The sequence below is a fragment of the Musa acuminata genome, chromosome BXJ1-11 (genome assembly GCF_036884655.1).
Source record: "Musa acuminata AAA Group cultivar baxijiao chromosome BXJ1-11, Cavendish_Baxijiao_AAA, whole genome shotgun sequence".
In the NCBI taxonomy this organism is placed as follows: Eukaryota; Viridiplantae; Streptophyta; class Magnoliopsida; order Zingiberales; family Musaceae; genus Musa; species Musa acuminata.
The window spans coordinates 2,209,534-2,232,086 of record NC_088337.1 but is presented as its reverse complement, the minus strand read 5'-3'; the positions used below and the strand labels follow the sequence as shown (position 1 = coordinate 2,232,086).

Here is a 22,553-nt window from a genome sequence, read left to right as displayed (position 1 = left end):
AATTTCATCACCATATGTTATGTTGATACCATTGCCTTCAAGCAGTTGAGAGTGGGCCGGCCTATGATGGCATTGTAGGCCAAGGGGACATCTATTATCATAAATCTAGTAGCTAGTGTTTTGGAATGTGGTTCTTCCCTAAAGGTGACATGGAGACTTACTGTCTTGAGGGGGGAGATGGAATCCCCAGTGTACCCAATTAATGATGAAGTCATTAGTAAAAGATCACCTGTCATCAATCCCATCTTCTGGAAGGCATCGAAGTATAACACATCGATAGAGCTTCTGATGTCAATCATGACCTGCTTCACTTGGGCATTGACCATCCTAATGAAGATTACCAATGCATCGTCATGGGCGGGATCAGAGTGGTTAGCTTCCCTTTCCTTGAAAATGATCTTCTGTCCCTCCTCAAGTCTCAAGCATTTATCCACCATGGCCTAGGCATAGGCTTTGCATCCTGAGGAGCTATCTCCTCCTAAGTCAGGTTTGTCGAAAATGATGTCAATTTGTCTCTCCACAGGACCTTGTGGTCATGGGGCTTATGGAGGAACTTCTTGAGGTGGCCCCTTCATATGAGCTCCTCGATCAGATACTTGAGTTTGTGACATTCCTCAATATCGCAATCATAATCTTAATAGAAATAATAGTACTTTGACTTATCCCTCAACTCCTTGAGAGTTTTCATGGGTATTGGCCCCTTTATAAATCTCTTTTCTCTTATTTGGAGGAAGATATCCATCTTTGTTATGTTGAGAGGGATCAGGCCACCCCTTGGGGTGGGTGACTCGGGCTGAGGGGGTCTCTTTCAAGATGAGTCTGAAGTTGAGGCTCTGGGAGGGTTTTAGCATGGTCTCTTATGGGACTCTTCACGCTGGTTAGAGATCATGGCCTTTGTAGTCACATACTAGTTCACCTTTTGGAGCATTTTGGGGATGGTTACTAGTAGCCTTTCAATCAACGACCAAAAGAAATGGGAGGATCATAGGCCCATCACAAAGGCCCGTAATACCGAGGGGTGAGCATCTTGAACCCCATAGATTTCATGGTCAAATTGGGAGATGAAGTACGAGAGAGGCTCATCCTCCCTTTACCTTATTTCGAGTAGCATGACTATTGAAAGTCTCAGGTGCATATAAGCTAGGAAGTGAAGCTTAAATTCCTTTGCAAGCTGTGAGAATGAGACTGAGAGTGGCTTCAGGCAACTAAATCATTTGCGAGCCGACCCCCTTAATATTGTTGGGAATGCTTGACACATCAAGGCATTTGATGTCCTATATAGCAACATTTGGGTCTTGAAGGCCACGAAGTGCTCTACCAGATTGGAGCTACCATCAAATCCCTCCAACATAGGGATTCAGAAGTTAGTGAGGAAAAGCTCTTCTTGGATGCCTTGGGCAAAGAGTGGCCTGAGATCAAGTCATCAAGTTCCCCCTTTGAGTGCTAGAATTCTCACTGGACCTCGTCTAGGCATTGGTTGACCAAACAAAGTTGGGCCTTGAGTGAGTCCTCGATTGAGTCAGCATATTGGGTATCTAATTCGAGTTGAGTGCATTCATGGCAAGGGGGCGCACTATGCTTTGTCGTGGGAGATAACCCTGCTCTTAGTTGTGCCTCCCTATGATGATGGTAGTCGGGGTGGGATGTTATTGATTCGCTAGAGATTCCTCCAAGGGTGGAGGGGTGAGGGAAGGTGGAATGGGTGGTTATGGCTAGGCTATTTATTGGGTCAATTACGGTAGAAGAGAGGCAATGGTCTGTATCATTCCGGCCAATGTTTATACTAAGTGAGTGAGACTAAGAAAGGCATCAGCGGGGATGATCAGGTGCCCCATGCTTGGCCGAGATCATTGAGCAAACACCAATAGCATCCCAACATATGTGTCGAGGTGGAGGTGTCCGTCTGCAGGAAGGGAGGTGGCTGTCCTTCCTATCCAAAGTGTTATGTACAAGTGGTGGTGCTTCCTCGTTGGAGCATTCATTGTATGGATCTATGGGCAGATGCACTTGTGACATTCGAGGCTCTCCTTCTAACACTAATATGATAAGTCAATATTTGGTCGGTCTGTCAATGGTGTAGCCCGGTAAGCATACTAGGAATTATCCGTTTTGGGTAGTGGGCTTACCCACATATTTTTTCCCTTTCGGAGCTCGTGATGAAGTTGGGCCCTGAGTGAGCCCTCAGTTGAGTCGGCATATTGGGTATCTGATTCGAGTTGAGTAGATTCATGGCAAGAGGGCGCACTATGCGTGGGAGATAACCTCACTCTTGGTGGCACCTCCCTATGACGAGGGCAATCGGGTGGACATGTTGCTGATCAATTGAATAATAGAGAAAGCAATGACATAGGAGCTACATTGCTGATACGACTGGTCAGAGAATGCCACTTGGAATCAATACGCACATGAAAAGTCACACAAGACAATGGTCCACGGAAACTTAACTTCTTGACTTTCCCTCGATCGCACCACCATTCAACAAGTGATCCATCACCCCTTACCATAATTTCAAAAGGGTTGACACGCATAATCCTAATAAACATTAATCTTAAATGACATGGCCTAAACTCTTCGAACACTTAAAGTCATCCTCATCTCTTATCCCATTTTAGTACGTTCTTGTCGTGACAGACGATACACTCCGATCATCTTTTTCGACCTAATCAAAGTACAAGTAGTGAAATAGTCAAATGCTGATGCCAGGGGTCATTAAATTCGACGGACAATAATTTTCCACGGGAACTGTGCAGGAACTGAAAGCATACAGGGGAGGTCATGTGCAGAGCGTACTTTTGTGATGTACCATTCGTTTAGAAGATACGAAAAAGACCGTAAGGACCGGACTTCCACGTTCCGCCCCACTTCCTTCCCTGAAGCGTGAGCATCTCGCCGGCCCCGCTTAGTTTCGGCATGCCGGCCGGCTCACGGGCTCACACCCTCTCCTATTTATATTGCTCTACTGACAAAAAGCGGACCCTTCTATGGTGTGATGCAGTGGGACTTTTGTGTGCGGTAGTCATTCCACCTCCCATACGCATTGGAAGCAGTCGTGCTGCTTTCTGCAGTGTAGTGGGATTCTTGCGTTGTGAGATCCAAGTGATCGGAGCATGCGACCACTAAGAAGCACTCCTTCACGCCCACATCTCTCCAGTGCTACAATAATAAGTTTAGTGCCTCCTCGCCAAGTCCACAAGCCAACTACTCGAGTGTCATCTCCATGACCTCCTGTCCAAGTGGCAGGTGTGGCACGCGTGGGCTTCGTGGCTCCCACATGAACAGATTAATGATTAATCCAGATTCTCTTGAATTTATATATTTACATAAATGAGAAATAAAAGTCACAAGGTGGAGTTCACATAAACCTTTTTACTATGATTAATACTAACTTGAATACATTGTTTATGAATATTTTTTATGCCAATACATTGGAGTAGCACATCCGGCTTCTGTAAGAGCCCTGCAGTTCGTGTTGCAGTTGATTAGTAATATTTTTTATAATATTTTAATCTATAGTTTTAATATGTTAATATAGGGTTAGAGAAATAGGCTTCGCATCGCTGCCGTGGATGTCATTAATGTCCTAGTTAGCCCAACTCAATTTTAGACCAGAGATTCAAGATAGTTGAGCATGCATGAAGATCGAGATCGGATGAGAAATGTTCAATCGGATCATTTCAACGTTCAAGTTAGAACTAGGATGAAAAGTGATGTCATGGATGAATATTATATTGATAATAATAAATTAATAAGTTTTATAGTAGGCTGGGCCTAAAAATATTATCCTTTGGGTCGATTATTATATCTATGCTTGGGTGGCGACCATACTGATTGGGCCCCTTCTCTCACGTTGACCAGATATGACCCAACATACTTTTATGGACTTGTAGCCCGGTCCATATACGCATGGATTCTCAACACATTGACGTAGACAAACTTGAAGTTAGCGTCCCCTTTCATAAAATCTCAGTGTCCTCTTTTTCTAAAAGATGATTTTACATTTGTCTTCGTCCCATTATCTCCACCTTCGTCTTTGTCATACTAAACCTATTACCCGTAGTTCCTGTCTCGTCATCCATATCGTTCTTATTGTCACCTTGACGAAGGGGATTACCGATGAGAGTACTCCCCATCTTTCTGCCCATCGTATCCATCGTCCTTATCATTGACCTAGGCAAAGGGGGTCATGGATGAGATGCATGAGTGAGGATGACGAGGGCAAGGGCAAGTGAGCAAGAACAACGAAGGCAAGGGCATGTGAGAGGATGACAAAAGTGGTAGAGGAAGAAGGAAGGGGAGGCAGGGGCGATGATACGGGCGAAGGCGAGGGCTTGTGGAGCATAAGGGCAATTGGGTGAAGGCAGAGGCAAACATGACCAAGGGTAGACAAGGACGATAGATTGAGAGTAGGGGGCCCGTGCACCCTCGCCAGCATCCCCTTTCATCAAGGTGACGAAGACGACATGGATGGTAGAAATCATATTTTAGGAGAGAGAGAGAGAGAGAGAGAGAGAGAGAGAGTCTACAAAGCGGAAAAGAGAGGAAGTGTCGAGTGGAGGGAGGAAGAAGAGGGGGAGAGAGAGGTTGATAGAAGGGGATTGGGAGAGGACGAAGGAGATGGTGCTGCACGTGTACGACGTGACGATGAGAACTTTAGTTCTTGCATGGGCTGAACTGAGTGCTGACTGCGTCATTCTTCATTCCTTTCTCGTTCTAAGAATTCATCCATTCAAAAGTCTTCTTCAGAACTAAATCGATGAAACCATATGCAAGATTAAAAAAAAAAAAGGCAGATTAAATGGTTAAAGTTCGTGCATTGAAGTCCATCAAAGTGGCGAGAGTACATGTGACACCTCAGTTGACAACAATTAAAATTAAATTATAAATATTCGATTTCTTTAATTTAAATTCTAATCCACATATAGACAGTAAATTTGATATTTAATAACAAAACAACCCATCAATATATTTTTTCTTTAGTTGGCTTATAAATTTACAACCTGATATGGTGGATGTCGATAATGTCCCACTCAGCCCGACTCGACTCAGGACCATGTACGACAGATCTAAAGTAGCTGAGGAGATGGCTCAGTTGTTGTCGAGGAGCTGACAAAGATTGAGCTCGAGTGGAGGGTGCTTGACCAAGTCGACGCTCAATTTAGTACAAAAGTGAAAAGTGAAACACATGTGAATAATAATCGACCTCGGTAATAGTAAATTGGTGGACTTTATACTGAATGGTGGCACTAGGGGAGCACCCGGACCATCTCACCATCAGCGAACTCACCTAGACATATCGGGTAGTCGATGGCTGAAATGTTTGATCCTGAACTATGCATTGTCATAGTGACGCAATATAGTGTCCCTCAAGTACTATTGATTAGATAGTCGATTTCAGACGTGGACGTCAGTCACCACTGATTGTACTAAATTCATCGATCTTTGTTTATATAAAGGTAATGATATAATTATCATGACAAATAATATTGTTTACTAAATAGAGAAGGAAGGCATCATCATAATCTCATATAAAGATAATGATTCTATTATATTAAAGGGTGTATATTATGTTCCAAATATGAAAAAAAAAATTCTTTTTTATTATAAATGCGATTGAGCGGTAGCCAATTTTACGAGAGTAATTGAGTGCCGATAGAGGATCATCTACTCTCAGTGTCATGAGAGGAATATCCTATGTGTTTTTACTCGGATAAATCCTTGGTTATAGTCAATCGGATTGAGAAAGAAAAAGTTCTTTAGGATAATTCAATTAGAGCGAGACTCGAGTAGATTCCATATGGGCCTGACAATGTCATACCCAATATATCGTCTTTGAGATATTAGATGGATGAGGGACTATTGATATATGATAATTGAGGATAGATAGGTCCAATTGATTAGATTCTCCTATATCGTCTGAGGATTATGGCGTAGTGGCCTAGTACATCCATAGTCGATGAATTAAGTAAATTCTTATGGAGATAATAATTCATTGAGTAAGAAGAAGTTCTGATAAGTACGACTCACAACTAGCTCGATATTAGGCCTAGAGAGTGATACATATATAGTAGATGTTGCGACAAGTAGATGTTCGAATATGAGATCTTCGTTGGAGCGCCTATCTTATTGGATATATAGTAAGCCCCTGAATTATTAGATCTTTTGAGTGAAACTCAATAAGAGTAAATAGAGATTATTATATAAAGATCTACTAATCCACAAGGATTTGATGATTAAATAGATATTCAATACCCAATATGGTAAGATATATTAGATTTAAGTGGTAGGAATCTCTGTAAATAGAAGGGGCCAAAAGGTGGCACAGACTAGTCTCCTCTTGGCCACCCCTCCCATTCTCCTCCCTCTCCTCTCACCCTTAAATGATAGTCCTAGTTTGGGATGTGTGCACAACAAGAAGGGTTGGCCCCTTCTATATTATGGTGCAGCCTTATGGTGCATGTGGAGAGGAAGATCGTGTTGTGATTTGATGAGCGTCATCATCCCATTTGCCATTTGGATCACCGCTAGAGAAGATGACAATTAACATTCTTTATCATCTCCTATAAATTTAGGATTTTTCAAGGATATATAATCTCTCTATGTAACATATCTCATATGATACACGTAGTTTTCAGTTTTATAGGTTTTAGTACACCAATCGTTGCACGACAATAAGATGTTTTTCTTTGAAAAATCTAGATTTTTGTTTTCTATTCTTCTACTACGCACGTGATAATCTGATCAAATTGAGGGACTATAAATATATAGTAATTGAGGGTAGATATAGTCAATGAGTTGAGTGAATTATTATGAAGATAATAATTTATTAAGTTAAAAGGAGTTTTGATAGGTGCAACTCATGACCAGCTCAATATTAGGCCTAGAGGGTCACATACATATAGTGGAAATGCGACGAATAGAGGACTGTATATTGATATCTAATAAGATTCTATTTTAATGGATCCTTGGAAGAGACCCAATAAAGCTTAGAATGGTTATTGGATGGAGATTCAATATCTATTAAGCTAGGGATAATTGGATGAAGATCCAATACCCATTAAGATAGGATTCATTAGGGTCAACTAAATGAGGCTCTTTATATATAGAAGTTGAGACTAAAAGGGTCATAGGTTGGATCCCTTAGCCGCTACCATCCTCATCTCCTTGCCCCCTTCTTCCTCTAACCAACTTACCCCTTTATGGTGCAAGAGGATAGCAAGAGGGACCGATCTCTCCTTGTGTGGTGCTGCATAGTAATACGAAATCGTGAGAAAAGAACGTGTTATGCGAGGAGGTGCATCGTTGTTGCGTTCATCATGTGAATCACTGCTAGAGAGGTGTTTATAAGAGTTCCTTCATCTATGGATTAGGATCTATGATCTTAGAGAATACATGAGTTCCCATATGTGAGAACGTCTCACACCCTTTATGTAGTTTTTGTTTTATTGAGTTTTACGCTCCCGATCTTCGCATGATGATTCGATAAAATTATTTTGGGAAACTAGTTTTTGTTTCTACTTTTCGCTGTGCATGTGATACTTCCCAAGGTTTCCCAACACCTATGAATCCATAAACTCCTCTTTTCTAAAAGGAAACTAAAACTACTTCCATCTAAACAATTATTACAAAACACTAATCACATATTGTCCAACATGTCATTGGTTCATCCAGCACTTTATTCGACCTTTCGGCCTATCATCCTCGCCTACGACATATTGCTCAATCGACATGTTGCCTTCCCGCAATATTCGATCTCCTTGGCGCAACGTGCAATCTTCTTGGCCCAATGCTTGAACTCATGGTACGAAACCTTCTACTAACACGTCGATCAATCCTTCGACTTGACGTCAAAGCTTCTAACATATTCTACTTCAGCCCAATATTGATTCTTCCTATTTTAATCAATTATCTCTCCATAATTGAAACTAGTACTGTGCAACTCAAAATGTATATTAGATCACAAGCTTATCAATTGATTTCATTATCAAAATTCAAGATTCAACAAAAGAAAATTTAAAGACTATCCCTATACTATAGAGACATAAATTGAAATTTCAGATTAAATATCATTATTTTGAAAATTTTCTCAAACAAGTTATCATTAGATTTGGATATTATTATTTTAAAAATATTCTCAAAGAATGTTATAAATGGAGTTGGGTACATAGAGACAAGAATTGAAATTTCAGATTAGAAATCATTGTTTTGAAAATTTTCTCAGAAAAACTCTATCATGAGATTTGGAGTTGGAAACAAATTGAGTGATAGATATATTTCATCCTATGGGGTTTTAAAGTTGAAGCTTATAATTGTTTCATGTGTTAATATTAAAGAATATTTTTTCAAGAATATGATCGTGTAATTGAACTGCTCTAATACAATTGAAAAAAGATTTATTATTATAAGAAATGAACTATTTGTATTGTAGAGAAAAGAAATCTTTGAATCAAATGTACTTAGTAGAAGTTATAATAAAAAAAAAAAAGAGAATTCATGATGTTATAAGATAATTATAGTTTTTTTGATTTAAAGTTTAGACGACTAAACTTTTTGGTTGGAGGGGAGAATGCAATATCCTATATTATACTTAAGGATCTACACATAATTATATGTTTTATGAATGATTAATTTATAAAAATTAGAATATTAGATATATATTTTTTTAAAAAGGTATTCTAGGGTTTATAATTATCTTATATTATAATATTCTATAAATAAATAGAATTATCTATGTTATCATGTATTTGAATCAAATATTGATTAAAAATAATTTATAAATTTTGATAAGAAAATTTTCATTTATGAATAGGCTTGGAAGAGGGATTGAAGTATTTTAGATTTTTATTCAGTTTGGATTTGATTCTAATATATTATATTGATTATGATATTATTAACCCCAAAAATATAATTAAATTTATTAAATATATGATAAATATGTGAGATGACCGATAGAGTTTTATCCACGTGTACAAATTTAGGATGGTAATGATTCGCATAAGTATACGGCGTTGTATCGCTACTGGGTTTCATGCCGGAGATCATTAGATGAACATTATCGCGCGTGTGCAGATACTTCAGTAACGTACCATTCGCTTAGAAGACACGAAAAGGCCGTAAGGACCGGTCTCCCACGTTTCGCCCCACTTGAGCTCGCCGGCCCCGCTAAGTTCCGGCATGCCGGGCGGCTCACGGGAGCGCACCCTGTCGGTGGCCGCGTCCTTTTCATACTGGTCTACTGACAAAAAGCGGAGCCTTCTATGGTGTAATGTGGCGGGACTTGTGTGTTCGGCAGTCATTCCACTTCCCATGCCCATGAGATGTAGTCTGTACCACCGCTATGAAGCACTCCTCCACGCCCACATCTCTACAGTGCTACGATAAGCTTAGTGCCCGCTCGCCAAGTCCACAAGCGAGCTACTCGAGTGTCATCTCCATGACCTCCTATCCAAGTGGCAGGTGTGGCATTCCTGGACTTCGTGGATTCCACATGAGCAGATCTAATGATTAGATCTAGATTTCTCGAAGCATGTCCTCTTGAATTTGTATATTTACATATTGAGAGATAAAGATCACAAGATGGAGTTCACATAAGCCTTTTTATGATGATTAATAGTAATTTCCATACATAGTCTATGAACATCTGTAGAACATTTTGTGGTAATTTAAGTTGAAGCCATACCCACTGATTTGTGTAGTACACGAAGAGTGGAAGGATCATAGGCCTCAAAAACATGTATATTATGCAAATATAATGAAGTAGCACATCATGCTTCCGTAAGTACCCTGCAGTTCATATTGCAATTGATCAGTAATGCTTTTTGATAATGTTCTAGTCTACAGTTTCAATAGGTTGATAAAGGGTTAGAGAAATATACATCCAGCTACTCTCGGGAATTTGTCAAACAGAGAGATGATACGTTTCAGCGTCCCCTGCAAGTGTTACTCTCCTTTTTTGTTACAAGCTAAAAGGTGAGAACAAATGACTCAAAAATTTAAATGAGACTCTAAATAAGTTGATGGAATAGCTTACAATAATAAGATCTCCTGGCTTCACAGGTGACTCAACGAGGACACGAGCTTCCCTGCAATGCAATACACATAAACGTGTCAATCATTAGCTGGAATTCTTGTCGCCAGTTTGTGGTTTTGCTGTAGCACGATTGGTGGGTGATGACTACTTGATGAGCAGCAGGTCGCCATCTTTAGAACACTTGAAAAAGCTGCAGCCTTTCGTCAAGGGGATGAACTGGTTGTTCCACTCTGCACAACATTTGTTTTAGCCTGTATCGAGCGAGTGTTGGTGGCTATACTTAACCTGCAAATCTTACCAAGATGCCATGTTGCTGCAGTCGTTAGTTCCTTCCCCTCGTACACCTCGTCGATGACAAATCTTACATGAGTTCCCATGGCTTCCGTGAGTTCCTTGAAGAACTGGTTGATCCTCTGCATTCACAGAGGGAAAAACGTAATGGTTATGGAGTACCTTATTTGTTCGATGCCGTAGCTGCACTTGTTTGATTACCTTTCCTTGTAAGGGTTTCGAGTACGCCGAGGCCTCAAAAATGCAGTCCTTGGACAAGAGTTTCTCTAATCTACTCAGTTCTTTCTCATTGACAGATGAGTAGAATCCGTGAATCAAATCAGACAGCGGTGACGACGGAGCCATTTGCTCTTGCTTTTGACTCTCACCTCGCGGCGGAGGTTTTCTGGCACAGAGAGGTACCCATGGAAGTAGTCTTGTCGACGAACGAGATATCGCTGTCTTCTCTCTCAAATAATGGCCTCTTTTTTGGTTTGTCTCGATGAAGTGAAGGCAAACGCAAGCTGCGGAAGATGATTGAGGAAGAGATTTGCTGCGAGGTGTTGGGCTAAGGGTTTGAGATGGGAAAGAAGCACAAGTCATCGTTTGGCGATCGATGTCGCCGACAAAGGTACGTATCGGGCTTTTGATGCATCAAGCGTGGGAACAATGCGGCAGCTACGTAAAGGATGAAGGCATGCCTTGCAAGGCAAACATGAAATCGCTTCGCAGGTGTCAAGAATATTGGATTGCTTTAAACAGAAATCAACTTTGGCTTTCTTCCTGTCCATGCATTGAAAAAGCGCCATCAATCGAGGTGATTCCTAAGACGAGTCGAAGACGAAAGAACCCAGCGGTGCCTTCCAAACCTCCGCAGGCAGACATTTGTAGCCCAATCCATATATCCATGGATCCTCTAAACGCATTTCTCAAGACCATTAGTATTAATTATCTAGGAAAAAGATCTTTACGAGAGAAATTGAGAACGATTGATCGCACTACAAGAATGCACGTAAAATAATATAACGAAGAGATGGTGAAAACGCCGTGGAACAGTTCTGCGGATTCCGAAATGGAACTCGTGAAGAGCGAAAGAACAGAAAAGATACGTATAAAGCCCAACGACATCGGCAGAGCAACTCGAGTCAATCCCCTCCACGGCACGGGCGTAGGGGGAACGTTCCTTCTTGGAGATGACAACGTTAAATCGGGTCACTCCTGGAGTTTACGCGTTCATATACCTTTCCTTTATTGGAAGCAGCGGTGGGGTAGGTCCCCCATTTAGGTATATCGTCAGGATTGGCATTAGGGATTCCGTGGAATGTTGTTATATTTCCCAAATGATTCTGTTACGGCTGTAGTTATAATGCTTCCTCGTCTTCTCCTCGTTGTAGATTCTCAAAAGAGGGGGAAAGAGAGAGGGAGTGTCGGGTGGAGGGAGAAGTAGCGGGGGAGAGAGGTTGGTAGAAGGGGATTGGGGGAGGATGAAGGAGGTGGTGCTGCACGTGTACGACGTGACGAACAGCGGATCGGAGAAGACGAACAACACCATCCTCCAGATCAACCGCATCTTCAAGGATCGCATCGGCCTCGGCGGCATCTTCCACAGCGCCATTCAGGTTTCTTCTTCTTCCTCAGTTCCTTGTTTCCCCTTTTCTTCTTACAAGTAGCTTTCTTTTCTTTTCCCTGTGTGGGGTGGGCGGGTGGGTCAAGAAATCGAGGATTCTGGCCTCGGTACTGCCGATATCTGAAAGGCGCTTAGGTCCTTCAAGAAATCACATGAACAGTCCTGGGGTGCTATTCTTTTTGTTTCCCTTTCGGATTATTTTCTCGCGAGCTTTTTTCGGCTGTTTCGGAAGAACCCTAACCTACCCGATGAACAGAGATCTGAGAAGTCTTGTTAGATGGCATCTGTGGTCGAACTAGCAGTTGATGTTGCTGCTTTTCTGCCTTGCCGTGGGCGATGTGCTCGAAGTTGAAACTTGAGATGAATGATCAGAGTTCTATTTCTGGTAAATCTTGATGACTTTTCTTGATGCGGTTGAGATGAGACAATGTCAAACTTTTAGAGAAGTCTGGTTGTTACATTAATGATGCATTTACAAGGATCACGTATTGGTGTTAAATGTAGTTGTGCCAGAAAGACAAGGCACGCGTTGTGGTGGAATATTCGTAGTAGAGAGTTAGCGTTGAAATGGTGGGGACTGGTTCTAAAGACTAAACCGTCTTTGCTTCCAAATGACACCTAGACTTTACTTTTACGCATATGGAAAGTGATATATTTTGCATTGCTTGCTTTATTCGCTTAAGACCGTCTTCTGAGAATGACTATGTTTATCAGAGTTAGGTCGGATAAAAGAAGGGCAAAGCTAATATGGATGGCTCCTTCATTTTCACAAAAAACCATGTACTAGTTGAATTTCTGAATATTAAATGCAGACTCAATTGAATGTTTTTTGTAGAATGCATTTTTGCTTCTGCCAGTAAAAAGGTTGACTTTAATACTTCTTATATTGAGAGGTTTGATTGAGTATTTTTCTTGTTTCATCAACATTATTGGTGCTAGAGACTAATTTATCTTCAATTTTCAGATATCGACAATATGCAAACTTTTTCACTGGTGTCTGTAAGATAGTTGTAAATGGACTATAAGAAGTAATTCAGAAATTAAAGGTGTCCAGGCCATATCAATTGACTATAGAAAGACTAGTTTTGTAACTCAAATCAATTGACTTTAATACTTCTTATATTGAGATGTTTTAATTGAGTATTTTTCTTGGTTCATCAACATGATTGGTACCAGAGACTGCTTTTGTCTTTAGTTTTCAGATATTGACAAAATACAAACTTTTTCAATGGTGTCTGTAAGAGAGTTGTAATTGGACTATAAGAAGTGATTCAGAAATTAAAGGTGTTCAGACCATATGGACTAAGCCTACAGGTAAAAAGACTAGTTTTGCAACTCAAATCATTTAAGTGCAGGGGAGTGACCTTATAGGTTTTGGGCACCACTAATGATAGAATTGAGATGAGAGTGAGCTGCTTAACATGATCCTATAGGCATATTCCATTATATGAAGATTCTTCAATGTTCCCTGCTTGATTTGGGAAAGTCAAGTCTTTGGCATGCATGGTCATTTCATTTCATACACCAACATTTTCTTCTAAACATGGTAGTACTACCTTCATCTGAAACTTTTTAAATTGTTTATTGTACCGTGACAATAACATTGCTAGTACATGCATCTAAGTCTGCCTAGAAAGTGGTCATGTAGTTTTCCACTAAATTTCTTCCTTCACATAATGTTTGATTTCATGATTCAATATTTCATCATGGGCTTACACCTATAAGATAACTTATGCAATGTCAAAGATTTTATTCTTGGCAACTTTTATGTGGCTTTTATTACTCATCTCTATATAGCCTACTTTATTCTTAATAGAATTGTTAGTTGTATTTAATTTTATTTCTCATGAACCCTGCTAATTTTATAGGTTGCAATAAAACTTAAGAATATTTAATGGCTGACATTTAACTGAGTTAAAGTATCTCTTTTTTGTGCAATCACACAATGGGATGCACTTGGATGGTTTGATTTTCTGGAAATTGATATAACGGTGTTTAATAATTTGTTTCTGTGATCGGTGAGGACAACTTATTGTGGATAAATGCTGGGATTATTATTTCTTAGAGATGAGGTGCTCTTACATTTGGGACTACTATTGCTCAGTTAATTAAATAGGTGCTCTTACATCTATGATTGGTGAATGCTAAGGCATACACAGTTTTGTTTTTCGACTGGCCAAGTTTTAGCTGCGAATGTGGGTCTTTTCTAGTTTCCATTATCTTCCTAATGTTATTGTTTCTCAGTGCTTTAGAAATTAGGGATTACTTAAAAGTTTTGCCAATGATCAGGAAGGAACCTGGTAATTTGATTTAACTTTGTAATCATCTGCAGTGGGCTGTATAATAGTTTAATATTTTGGTGGGTTGTTCACTGTAGCACTGTCTTCCGCATACTATGTGCGCATTAGTAAGGGGAGAATATGACTCAAGGCTGTAGTGGTTTGAAAGAGAAAATGAAACAAATGATGGCTTCTGTAATTCTAGTCTGATAGGATACTCATTCTGATTTGCTTTAATTGTCTTGCAATAGAATGTTATGGCTCTTCACAGTCCCTTCTGTATTTGATTCATTATTTTGTGTTTGGTATGTTTGTTTTCATGCAGTTTGTTGCTTTATCTTCATGTGGATCCATTTTTTTTCTGTTATCATATGATGGTAGGGTCATGAGTAAAAACTGTAGCCATCATTAGCCTGTTTTAAACCTTTTTTTAAATTTTTATATCCAGGCTACACTGACTTCAATAGCAATTTTACTTTTTTGCTTTTTTATTCATCATGATGTTTTTATTTGTCAGGTTTTTGGAGATGAAGAATGGTCTTTTGGGTTTTGCGAACAAGGTTCTGGAGTTTTCAGTTGTCCACCAGGAAGAAATCCTATGTATACCTACCGTGAGCGTATTGTCCTGGGGGAAACAAATTGTTCCATTTTCAAAGTAAATCAGGTTCTAAGAGAGCTTGGCCAAGCATGGCCAGGACATTCATATGATCTTTTCTCTAAGAACTGCAATCACTTTTGTGATTCCTTCTGCGAAAGGCTAGGTGTTCCAAAGATTCCAGGTAATATATTCATTTTTATTGTGATTTGGAATCAATATATTTAGCAAAATCTTCTTGTGATCTACTTTTTCAGGTTGTACCTTGTTCACGTTTTACCCAGATATTTAGAGTTTTTGAGGTTATTCTTTTGTGATCAGATGTTTTCTCCAGGAATTAAATGATAACAGAGAAATTGAAAATAATATTTTGTTTAATATATTATATTCATTGCATCAAGTTGCAGGCTGATGGCTCACTGCCTGTTCATCAGACGTGGCCAATGCTTATTCAGTCTAAGGTGACCCTTAAAAAGAGAATAAATTTTCATCAATCAGTTACATTTATCTTTTCAATAGGTGGTGATTGACCTTTTTACTTAAACTTTTTGTACAATTAAATAGGAAAATTGAACATCCAGATTAAGGTTGAAGTGATCCCTGGTCACTGTTGGATGCTAATTAGGAATTAGATGTGGCCACTTAGATTTGTGCAGTATCTTATCCATCTCAGCGTGGTCCTGTTTTGTACTCTTAAGATAACATTAAACTGACAAACGAGTTTTTTCAAAAAATTAAGATATAGTAGCAATTAATTTTGCACAAAAGACATTCATTCATAAATATATGTACGATGCAGTAGATAATGATGAAAACTTGATATGGGAGTTCCAAAAATGTACAGGCCCCATTTACTCCAAGCATTGGTTTCTTGTTCAACTAATCTGTGATTGGACTGGCAGCTTGGCTCCACTAATCTGTTTAGCGGGATTAGGTTGCATTAATTTGCTCTGCTGATAGATCTACCCATGAGATCTTTTGACGATGAAGTGTGATTCAGCTTAATTTCCAACTCTGATAGTGAAAGCCAACACTTGAGCTTTGGACTTCTGGATCAATATTCAAACTTGCATTGGTTTCTTGTTCAACAAGGAATTGTTGAATTAGTTGGCATCACATCCACTGTGTCAATCATTGGTTGTCTAGGATGAAAGACTGCCACGAAGGGAGGAATAACCGAATAAGTACAGAATGAATAACAAAATAGGTATAGAAAAATGGTACTGGAGCTTAATTATAAAAGAAAGGAGAGCAATATGTTCTTTGGATTACCGTTTTCTTGCCATTTACGTCAATTGTATGCAATTGGTTTTATGATGAAATTTAGTTTGGCCTAATCTACTTTTTTGTTGATATAGAGTAGAGCAATATGTTCTTTGGGTACAGAGTCATAGCATGTTTTAACAATAGCATAGAGAGATGACAGTGAAGTTTACGTAAAGAACCAATTTTTTCGTCTCAATACTCATGTCATCATATAAATAGGCTGCTCATTTTCTGTTTATAGTATTTGATACTTCAAATCTGCAAAATTCCTTCTCATTTGATGCATTTTTGGTAAAATGTTCACTTCTTGGACATTTTTTTAATGAGAAAAAGAAGGGTTTGACAGTCAATGTATCAACTTCAATCTTTTCACGTTATTATCTCTAGATTCACCACAAACCAGTAACTGAAAGCTGAGTGGAATCGAATTATATCCAACCAGATTCTTCCAAAAGGCAGAATTGACTATTAAAATGTCACGCAAAAGAATAATAATAAGATTAACTAAAAGGAGATACGTATCACTTACACTAGAGCAAGCTTAACCTAAACCTTGATTTATGTCATTTAAGCTTAAATCGCGTCATCAACCCTTGGAAGAAGTCTTGACATTTTTCTCAAGCATGCTGTTGGAGTTCTGAAAATTTTCTAGAAGATTGGCATGTGACTAGTTAACTTAAATATCTTTAAGAGAATAACATGTAAATGATGGTAATGCTTTGGATCGCCTAGAGCTAGATGCTACCACTGTTTGTACAGTGCTTATGGTCAATGGATCAAGCATAAGCTTATGCTCATGCTCATGCTCGTAATGGAGTTGATGGGCCCTCGGACATATGCTCCAACAGCACTTTGATTTCTTTTCTGTTCTTTAGGTTGAAAAACTTGTAATTTAGGTTGAATGTTTACTGTAGATCAAATTCCAGATCAATGATAAGTTGTCTTATTGTTTTTGGTTTGCACTTACATACTCATTCTCTCTTAGTTCTTTTCTTACGACAGTTATCAGGAAAAAATATCATTAGATCTGGTTAGTTCCTTTGATAATTTGCTATAGTTGCACAACTTTATGCTTTGCATCTACATATGCATCATCTACACTTGCAAGCTGATTGGTCTGACCAGATGCAGTTGAAACTGCTGAATATGCATTTTGAGGCATTATATTTGTATCTACAAGTTATGGTGAGACAATGAGAATAGATATGGAGGAGAGAGAACATGGTGATAACAAAGAACCAATGGAATGAAGATTTAATCATGAATAACAATGAAACTGGAGGTAATGATAAGATGGAAGCTTTTCTCTGGTATTGGAGTAAAAAATGCATAATTTGGTCATTTAGAGTTATGTAGGGATCCAAAATATAAGCCTTGCATCTGGTTATAAAAATACTTGGAAATTGTGGGAAACAAAAATGCTTTTCCAACATATGTGCAATGTTATTATTTCTATAACCGTGATATTGGATGGTGCCTTTTGTGTTGTGGGTTAAAGGGATCATCTTATGGAGTATAGCTTGGATTTAATTAGGAAAATCAATGGAATGCTACTATAGGCGGTTAATGTTATTAATTGCAAAATGTTGGTAAATAATACCTGTTTAGTTGAAGCAGTCAAACCTATTTCTCACATGATGTCCTTGTCTTAGTTTTAAAGCTTAATATATGCAATACTTGATAAATTGAAAATGGGAATTAATTAACTCAGAATTTCCTTTGTGCTGATTGTCAATGTCCTCTCAACTATTAGCAGCAGTTCTGATGGACTTGAGGTGGGCAATATCCTACTTGTATTGCATATATTATTGCTAGTTGGTTGTTATGCAAACCAAGGACCTCTGTACCATGTCGATTCATGGAATCGGTTCTTGGATGGTACATCGGTATCATCATATCATATACTGATACATCAGTACATACCAGCGATCCAAGAAAGGCTTGAAAATTGCAAAAAAAAACAAACAAACAATTTTAGGATTTCTATCCTAATTTAGTGGTATTTTCATTGTATTTAAATAAGAATAAAATGTATATAAGGTACAAAGGAATATAAAAATAAATTCTAAGTTATAAGGATGAGAATTTAATTCATCTTTTTTTGATCTGTCGAGGGGCAATTTTGTCGTGCAGTCCTCCCTCAAAGAAAGTTGCTTCCATTGATTAGGAAGTTTAATCATGATTAGCATTTTCTGCTCCAATTACAAGTGCAATTCCATAGTTTTGAAATTTTGAATGCATACATTAAATGTGCTTTCTTGTTGGTTGTGTTGATGAATTTCTGTCATTTGCTCTTTTTTTTTTGTTTATGTCCATAACAGCATGGCTACTTGAAAATCTGACTTTCCTTTTGCAAGTACTTATTTATGACTAGCTATTTTAGGGACATACTGATATCATCCGAAATTTGTTTACTCTTTTGTTTTTTATGATTGAAATTTATTTGCAATAAGCTCTCATAGTTTTTACATTTGCAGGTTGGGTCAATCGCTTTGCTAATGCTGGTGATACTGCAATGGTAGTTGCAGGGAATGCAGCATTCCGGGTAGGAAACTATTCCAAACTCACTGTTCACTGCTGCAATTTTTTCCTCGTGTTTATAGGTGTATCTTCTGAGCCTTATACATCTCATTGTTTGTTTTGTAATTGAAGGGCCTTGCATTATATCTTTTTTCCTTCCAAACATATGGTTTCATATTACATGCAATATATAAATATTAAAGATTCATGTTTAATTTAGCAAACTGTTTCTCACAGTGCTCCTTGGTTTACCTTACTAATCTTAATTGTTTGGATTTTTAAATTTGTGTTACTTACAATCCTCACATGCACAAATGCCTTTATAGCAATATCGCTGCTGAAGAAGTCAGCTCATATCTTTTTAGAGACAAATGAAGACTGCTGCATCATAAATTCAGTCAATAATGATCTTATGGGCTGTATCTGCCTTTTGAGTTCAGGAAAACCAATGGGTTTGGTCTTAAGTGGGATTATGCATAATCTTAAGGACCTATTGGACTATGGCTAAAATTTCAGCTGTCATAGAGTTTCTTGATCCTGATCTTTTAAGTTATGGTAGACTTTCACTAGTTCCTTATGGGTTGATCTTTAAAGTTTTAGAAGATTGTGCCTCAAAATGAGTGAAATTTACCTTAATGTTTTTTTAATTCTTTAATTTCATTTATCTGATGAAAGCCCAATTTTTTTTCCTGCTTTGTTGGCTACTATTGCAGCTGAGGCAAGCAAAAACAGAAATTGTCACTGCCAGCAAAGTGGCATACCGATTTATGGCTGGTCTAGCCTCAAATTCCCAGGCCACTCCAGAGTCCCTGAGCAATTCGAACAGAGGCAGCCCTCGATTTCAGGGTGTATGGTTCAAAAACTTGATGTCTGTCGGCGCCAAGCCATCATCTAGTAGTAATTCAGAGATTCCAGATGAAACTGATGATGCTCCATTGCACCGCCAAAATTCTTCAGAACTGTTGCAGCAAATCTCAAGACAAAATAGTTGATAACGTTGTACAAGAAATGAATTTGTACCAGTGTACCATCAGCCAAATGATTATTTACACAACTAGACGTGTTATTAATGTATCACAATGTAAATCTTTGGTTCCTAGAGTTCTTCAGATTGTCTTTGCAGCAAAAAAAGATATTTCTAGCATTGTTTTGTACCAAATACTTGGGAGTTTACCCTCATTTTATCATTTTGAATATTTATGCCCGAGTTTTGGATCTCATATGATCTTTGTCGAGGATTTGGCTGAACAAGATAGCACAACCAGAATAATTTTGGATCATTGCTGAAGGACGGGAGCAGCTTTGTTGCACATTTTGTCTTTTTTACCAAGTAAGCTGCAGTTCAAATGTTCTCTTTTGTTCAAATCATTTAAGTGACTGGGGTTAAAAAAATAGCAATGGGAAATGAGCTGAAGGCGGCGGAAGAGGGAATTAATGCTGCTCTGGAAGAAGGAATCCAAAAGCTGCATATAGAAGTGGATGCTGAGTGAATACTTGTGTTTTCAATCCAAAAGCTGAGTACATATAGAAGTGGATGCTGGTTTTTTTTTTTAAAGTAATATAACAATATTTTTTGTTTTGATATATATATATATATATATATATATATATAACAGCATGATAGCTGCCTTTTATTTTCTTCTTTTCTTCTTTTATATTTTTGGAATAAAATCTTGACATTTTGATGTAACTCCATTTATCACGATAAAAACAAATGTATGTAGTGTAACAAATTATGTGTCATCTACCGTCCCAAATTTATTATTTGTAAAGAATCCACTTCTAACTAACTTGTACTCTTTTACCTCTAAACAGACTTTTGAAGTATGAATTCCAAGTAAGCAATGTGGTCGATTAGAAGGCACTCAATACACCACAAGAGGACTCCTATAATGACACTGCCTATTTATTTACTGTCCGCAACATCCAACACTCGAACGCGCTGATTATTATTTCCAGTAAACGAGACACATCCGAAAACTGTGGTTTCTTTCAGACGAGTTCCTTTCATTTGCTACAATGATGTGATATGTCGTGAACACCAGCATGTATTGCCTGTGTTTGTTTTAATGGGCACCAAAGGAGAGCTTCAACTCATGCATGACACTCTTGCAATGAATAAGGAGGACCAGAGAAGATAAAGGTGCCGGAGGACAGCGAGCCCACAAAGAGAAGATGTGAAGGAGACGGAGAGGAGAGAAGTCCATCTCTTCCCACTTGAACAGTTTGGTCCAAACCTGCACACCCATCTCCTGGCAGCATCTTTCTGTGGGCTAAATCTGAAAGCTGCGCAAGCTGTGTTGTCATCCTTCTTCTGGGGACAGAATGCATGGCCTGAAAGGAGCTGTCTTCGTTATCTTCTCCCTAAATGCGGACAAAACTTGTAGGGACCTGCAAGTCTATTGAGCCCCCCATGGAAGGGTAATACATCCATGCATGCCTCGCAAACTGAAAAGTGACTTGTATCATATGGTGAGATTCTAAATTGACATTACGTCGGGACACACCATTCCGATTGTCTGCGTGCCCTGACAACTAATATTTGATTTCATCCTTTGGGTATGCAATGGATAGGCTGACAAGAGCCACACATTCGGCATTCATGGAGAAGCCTGGGACCTAAATCATTGCACAGTGCTGAGGATGTGAAGTGGATGGACCAAAGAAGCTTGTCGGATGGCGTTTACAGGATAACGCCTTTGCTTTTGCCATCTCGGAACTGTAGGATTACTTCTCCATCTTATGATTCCTTCATTTCATCAAACTGTTTCTTGCTTTGGTGCTGTGAAGCTTTTCCTGATTGCTCGATGGGTTTTACCAAGTCAACTACACGTATAAAAGCATTGAAGGTATATTAAATGCTTTATGATTACCAACCTTTCTAGCGATCGATCATCATCATCATAGTAGAGCAAGATGTGAGGAATACGGTGCTCTTCCGTTATCCTCTAGGGTTTCTAAAGAGGACGAAGGAAAAGAAATAAATTTTTCATGATTTATATGAAAAGATACAAAAGAGGATTTGTGCTTAAGTGTGGATAACTTAAAGACCTTGTAAATGACTTTATATAACGAAGAATTTAATTTTTTTTATGGATATAGTTGGAGAGTTTTCGAACTACATTAATCTTACATTAATTTTTTAATATATTATTTAATTATTAATTTTTATATATTTTTTTTATTTTAAAAATGTTTTCTCTCTTTCGACACTACATATGTTCTTTTTCTTTAGTTCTTGCATGGATAAAATAAATTGATTTTTCTTACATGAATAATAGCTCACTGGAATAAAATAAAACATCATTTGAATGCCAAAAGAATCTTTCAATTAATATGAATCTATATACTAAACGGTTACGTATTTGAAAATGATAATGTAAAACCGAGACAAGTCATGTCATTTTATGTGTTAAAAATATTCATATATGTTAGATGAAGAGAGATTAATATAGAGGATACTCATATATTAGGTTTGACATGTAACATATAAACCTAACCTTTCAGGTTAAATTAGTGTTTTACATGTTATATGTTAACCTTTTAGGTCATTTTGATTGCAATGCAATAAGTAGATAAATGGCACTAGCAGATGTTGACTAATAGAGGTAGATAAATGAACCACCTCATAACATACACTACAAAAGACTTAATTTAAACCCTGAAAACTAAAGGAAAGATAATCAACTCACACATGAAAAAGGATTAGGTTTAACTAACCCATAAGAATAGGGGAAGATGTTGAAGTATTCATAAAGAATAATATATAAGCTTAAGTTTTTTTTATTGAATTGATATCTATTATATGTTAACCCTAACCAATTTGACACATGTTTATCAATATTTGATTTTTTGATAATATTTATTTAAAAATTATTCCTTTTTTTTATTATGATTCAGAAGGTTTGAATTAGGTGGGGTTGATAAGAATAAGTTCATCATCAATAAGTTAGTTATTCTAAAGAATAA

At 38.1% G+C, this 22,553-nt stretch overlaps 2 protein-coding genes across 4 annotated transcripts; one reads left to right on the top strand and one right to left on the bottom strand.

The window, feature by feature from the left end:
- Positions 1–9,580: 9,580 nt before the first annotated feature.
- On the bottom strand, positions 9,581–10,926 carry LOC135596375 (uncharacterized). Its single transcript, XM_065088434.1, has 6 exons — positions 10,520–10,926; positions 10,326–10,440; positions 10,176–10,257; positions 10,028–10,079; positions 9,873–9,927; positions 9,581–9,780 (listed from the first exon to the last, which is right to left on the bottom strand). Exons 1-6 carry the CDS (start codon positions 10,898–10,900, stop codon positions 9,581–9,583), a joined length of 885 nt encoding a protein of 294 aa, XP_064944506.1. The 5' UTR covers positions 10,901–10,926.
- A 737-nt stretch (positions 10,927–11,663) lies between these two features.
- Positions 11,664–19,804, top strand: LOC103970266 (uncharacterized). Of its 3 annotated transcripts, XM_065089024.1 has the most exons (5): positions 11,777–11,916; positions 12,181–12,309; positions 14,721–14,982; positions 18,542–18,609; positions 19,298–19,804. In XM_065089024.1, exons 2-5 carry the CDS (start codon positions 12,289–12,291, stop codon positions 19,574–19,576), a joined length of 630 nt encoding a protein of 209 aa, XP_064945096.1. In that variant the 5' UTR covers positions 11,777–11,916; positions 12,181–12,288; the 3' UTR covers positions 19,577–19,804. The 3 variants fall into 3 exon arrangements, with proteins under 3 accessions (XP_009382251.2, XP_009382250.2, XP_064945096.1); XM_009383976.3 differs by lacking the exon at positions 12,181–12,309 and having other exon boundaries at positions 11,664–11,916; positions 18,542–18,667; XM_009383975.3 differs by lacking the exon at positions 12,181–12,309 and having other exon boundaries at positions 11,668–11,916.
- Positions 19,805–22,553: the final 2,749 nt, after the last annotated feature.

Bases quoted from the DNA above. Each gene is read 5' to 3' on its own strand.
- LOC135596375 (XM_065088434.1), bottom strand. From the start codon at position 10,900: ATGACTTGTGCTTCTTTCCCATCTCAAACCCTTAGCCCAACACCTCGC. The intron at 9,928-10,027 runs GTAAGCTATTCC...TAACACTTGCAG, and splicing joins AGCCAGGAGATCTTATTATT to GGGACGCTGAAACGTATCAT. The intron at 9,781-9,872 runs GTATATTTCTCT...TATGAACTGCAG, and splicing joins ATTCCCGAGAGTAGCTGGAT to GGTACTTACGGAAGCATGAT.
- LOC103970266 (XM_009383975.3), top strand. From the start codon at position 11,782: ATGAAGGAGGTGGTGCTGCACGTGTACGACGTGACGAACAGCGGATCG. The intron at 11,917-14,720 runs GTTTCTTCTTCT...TTTATTTGTCAG, and splicing joins TCTTCCACAGCGCCATTCAG to GTTTTTGGAGATGAAGAATG. The intron at 14,983-18,541 runs GTAATATATTCA...TTACATTTGCAG, and splicing joins AGGTGTTCCAAAGATTCCAG to GTTGGGTCAATCGCTTTGCT.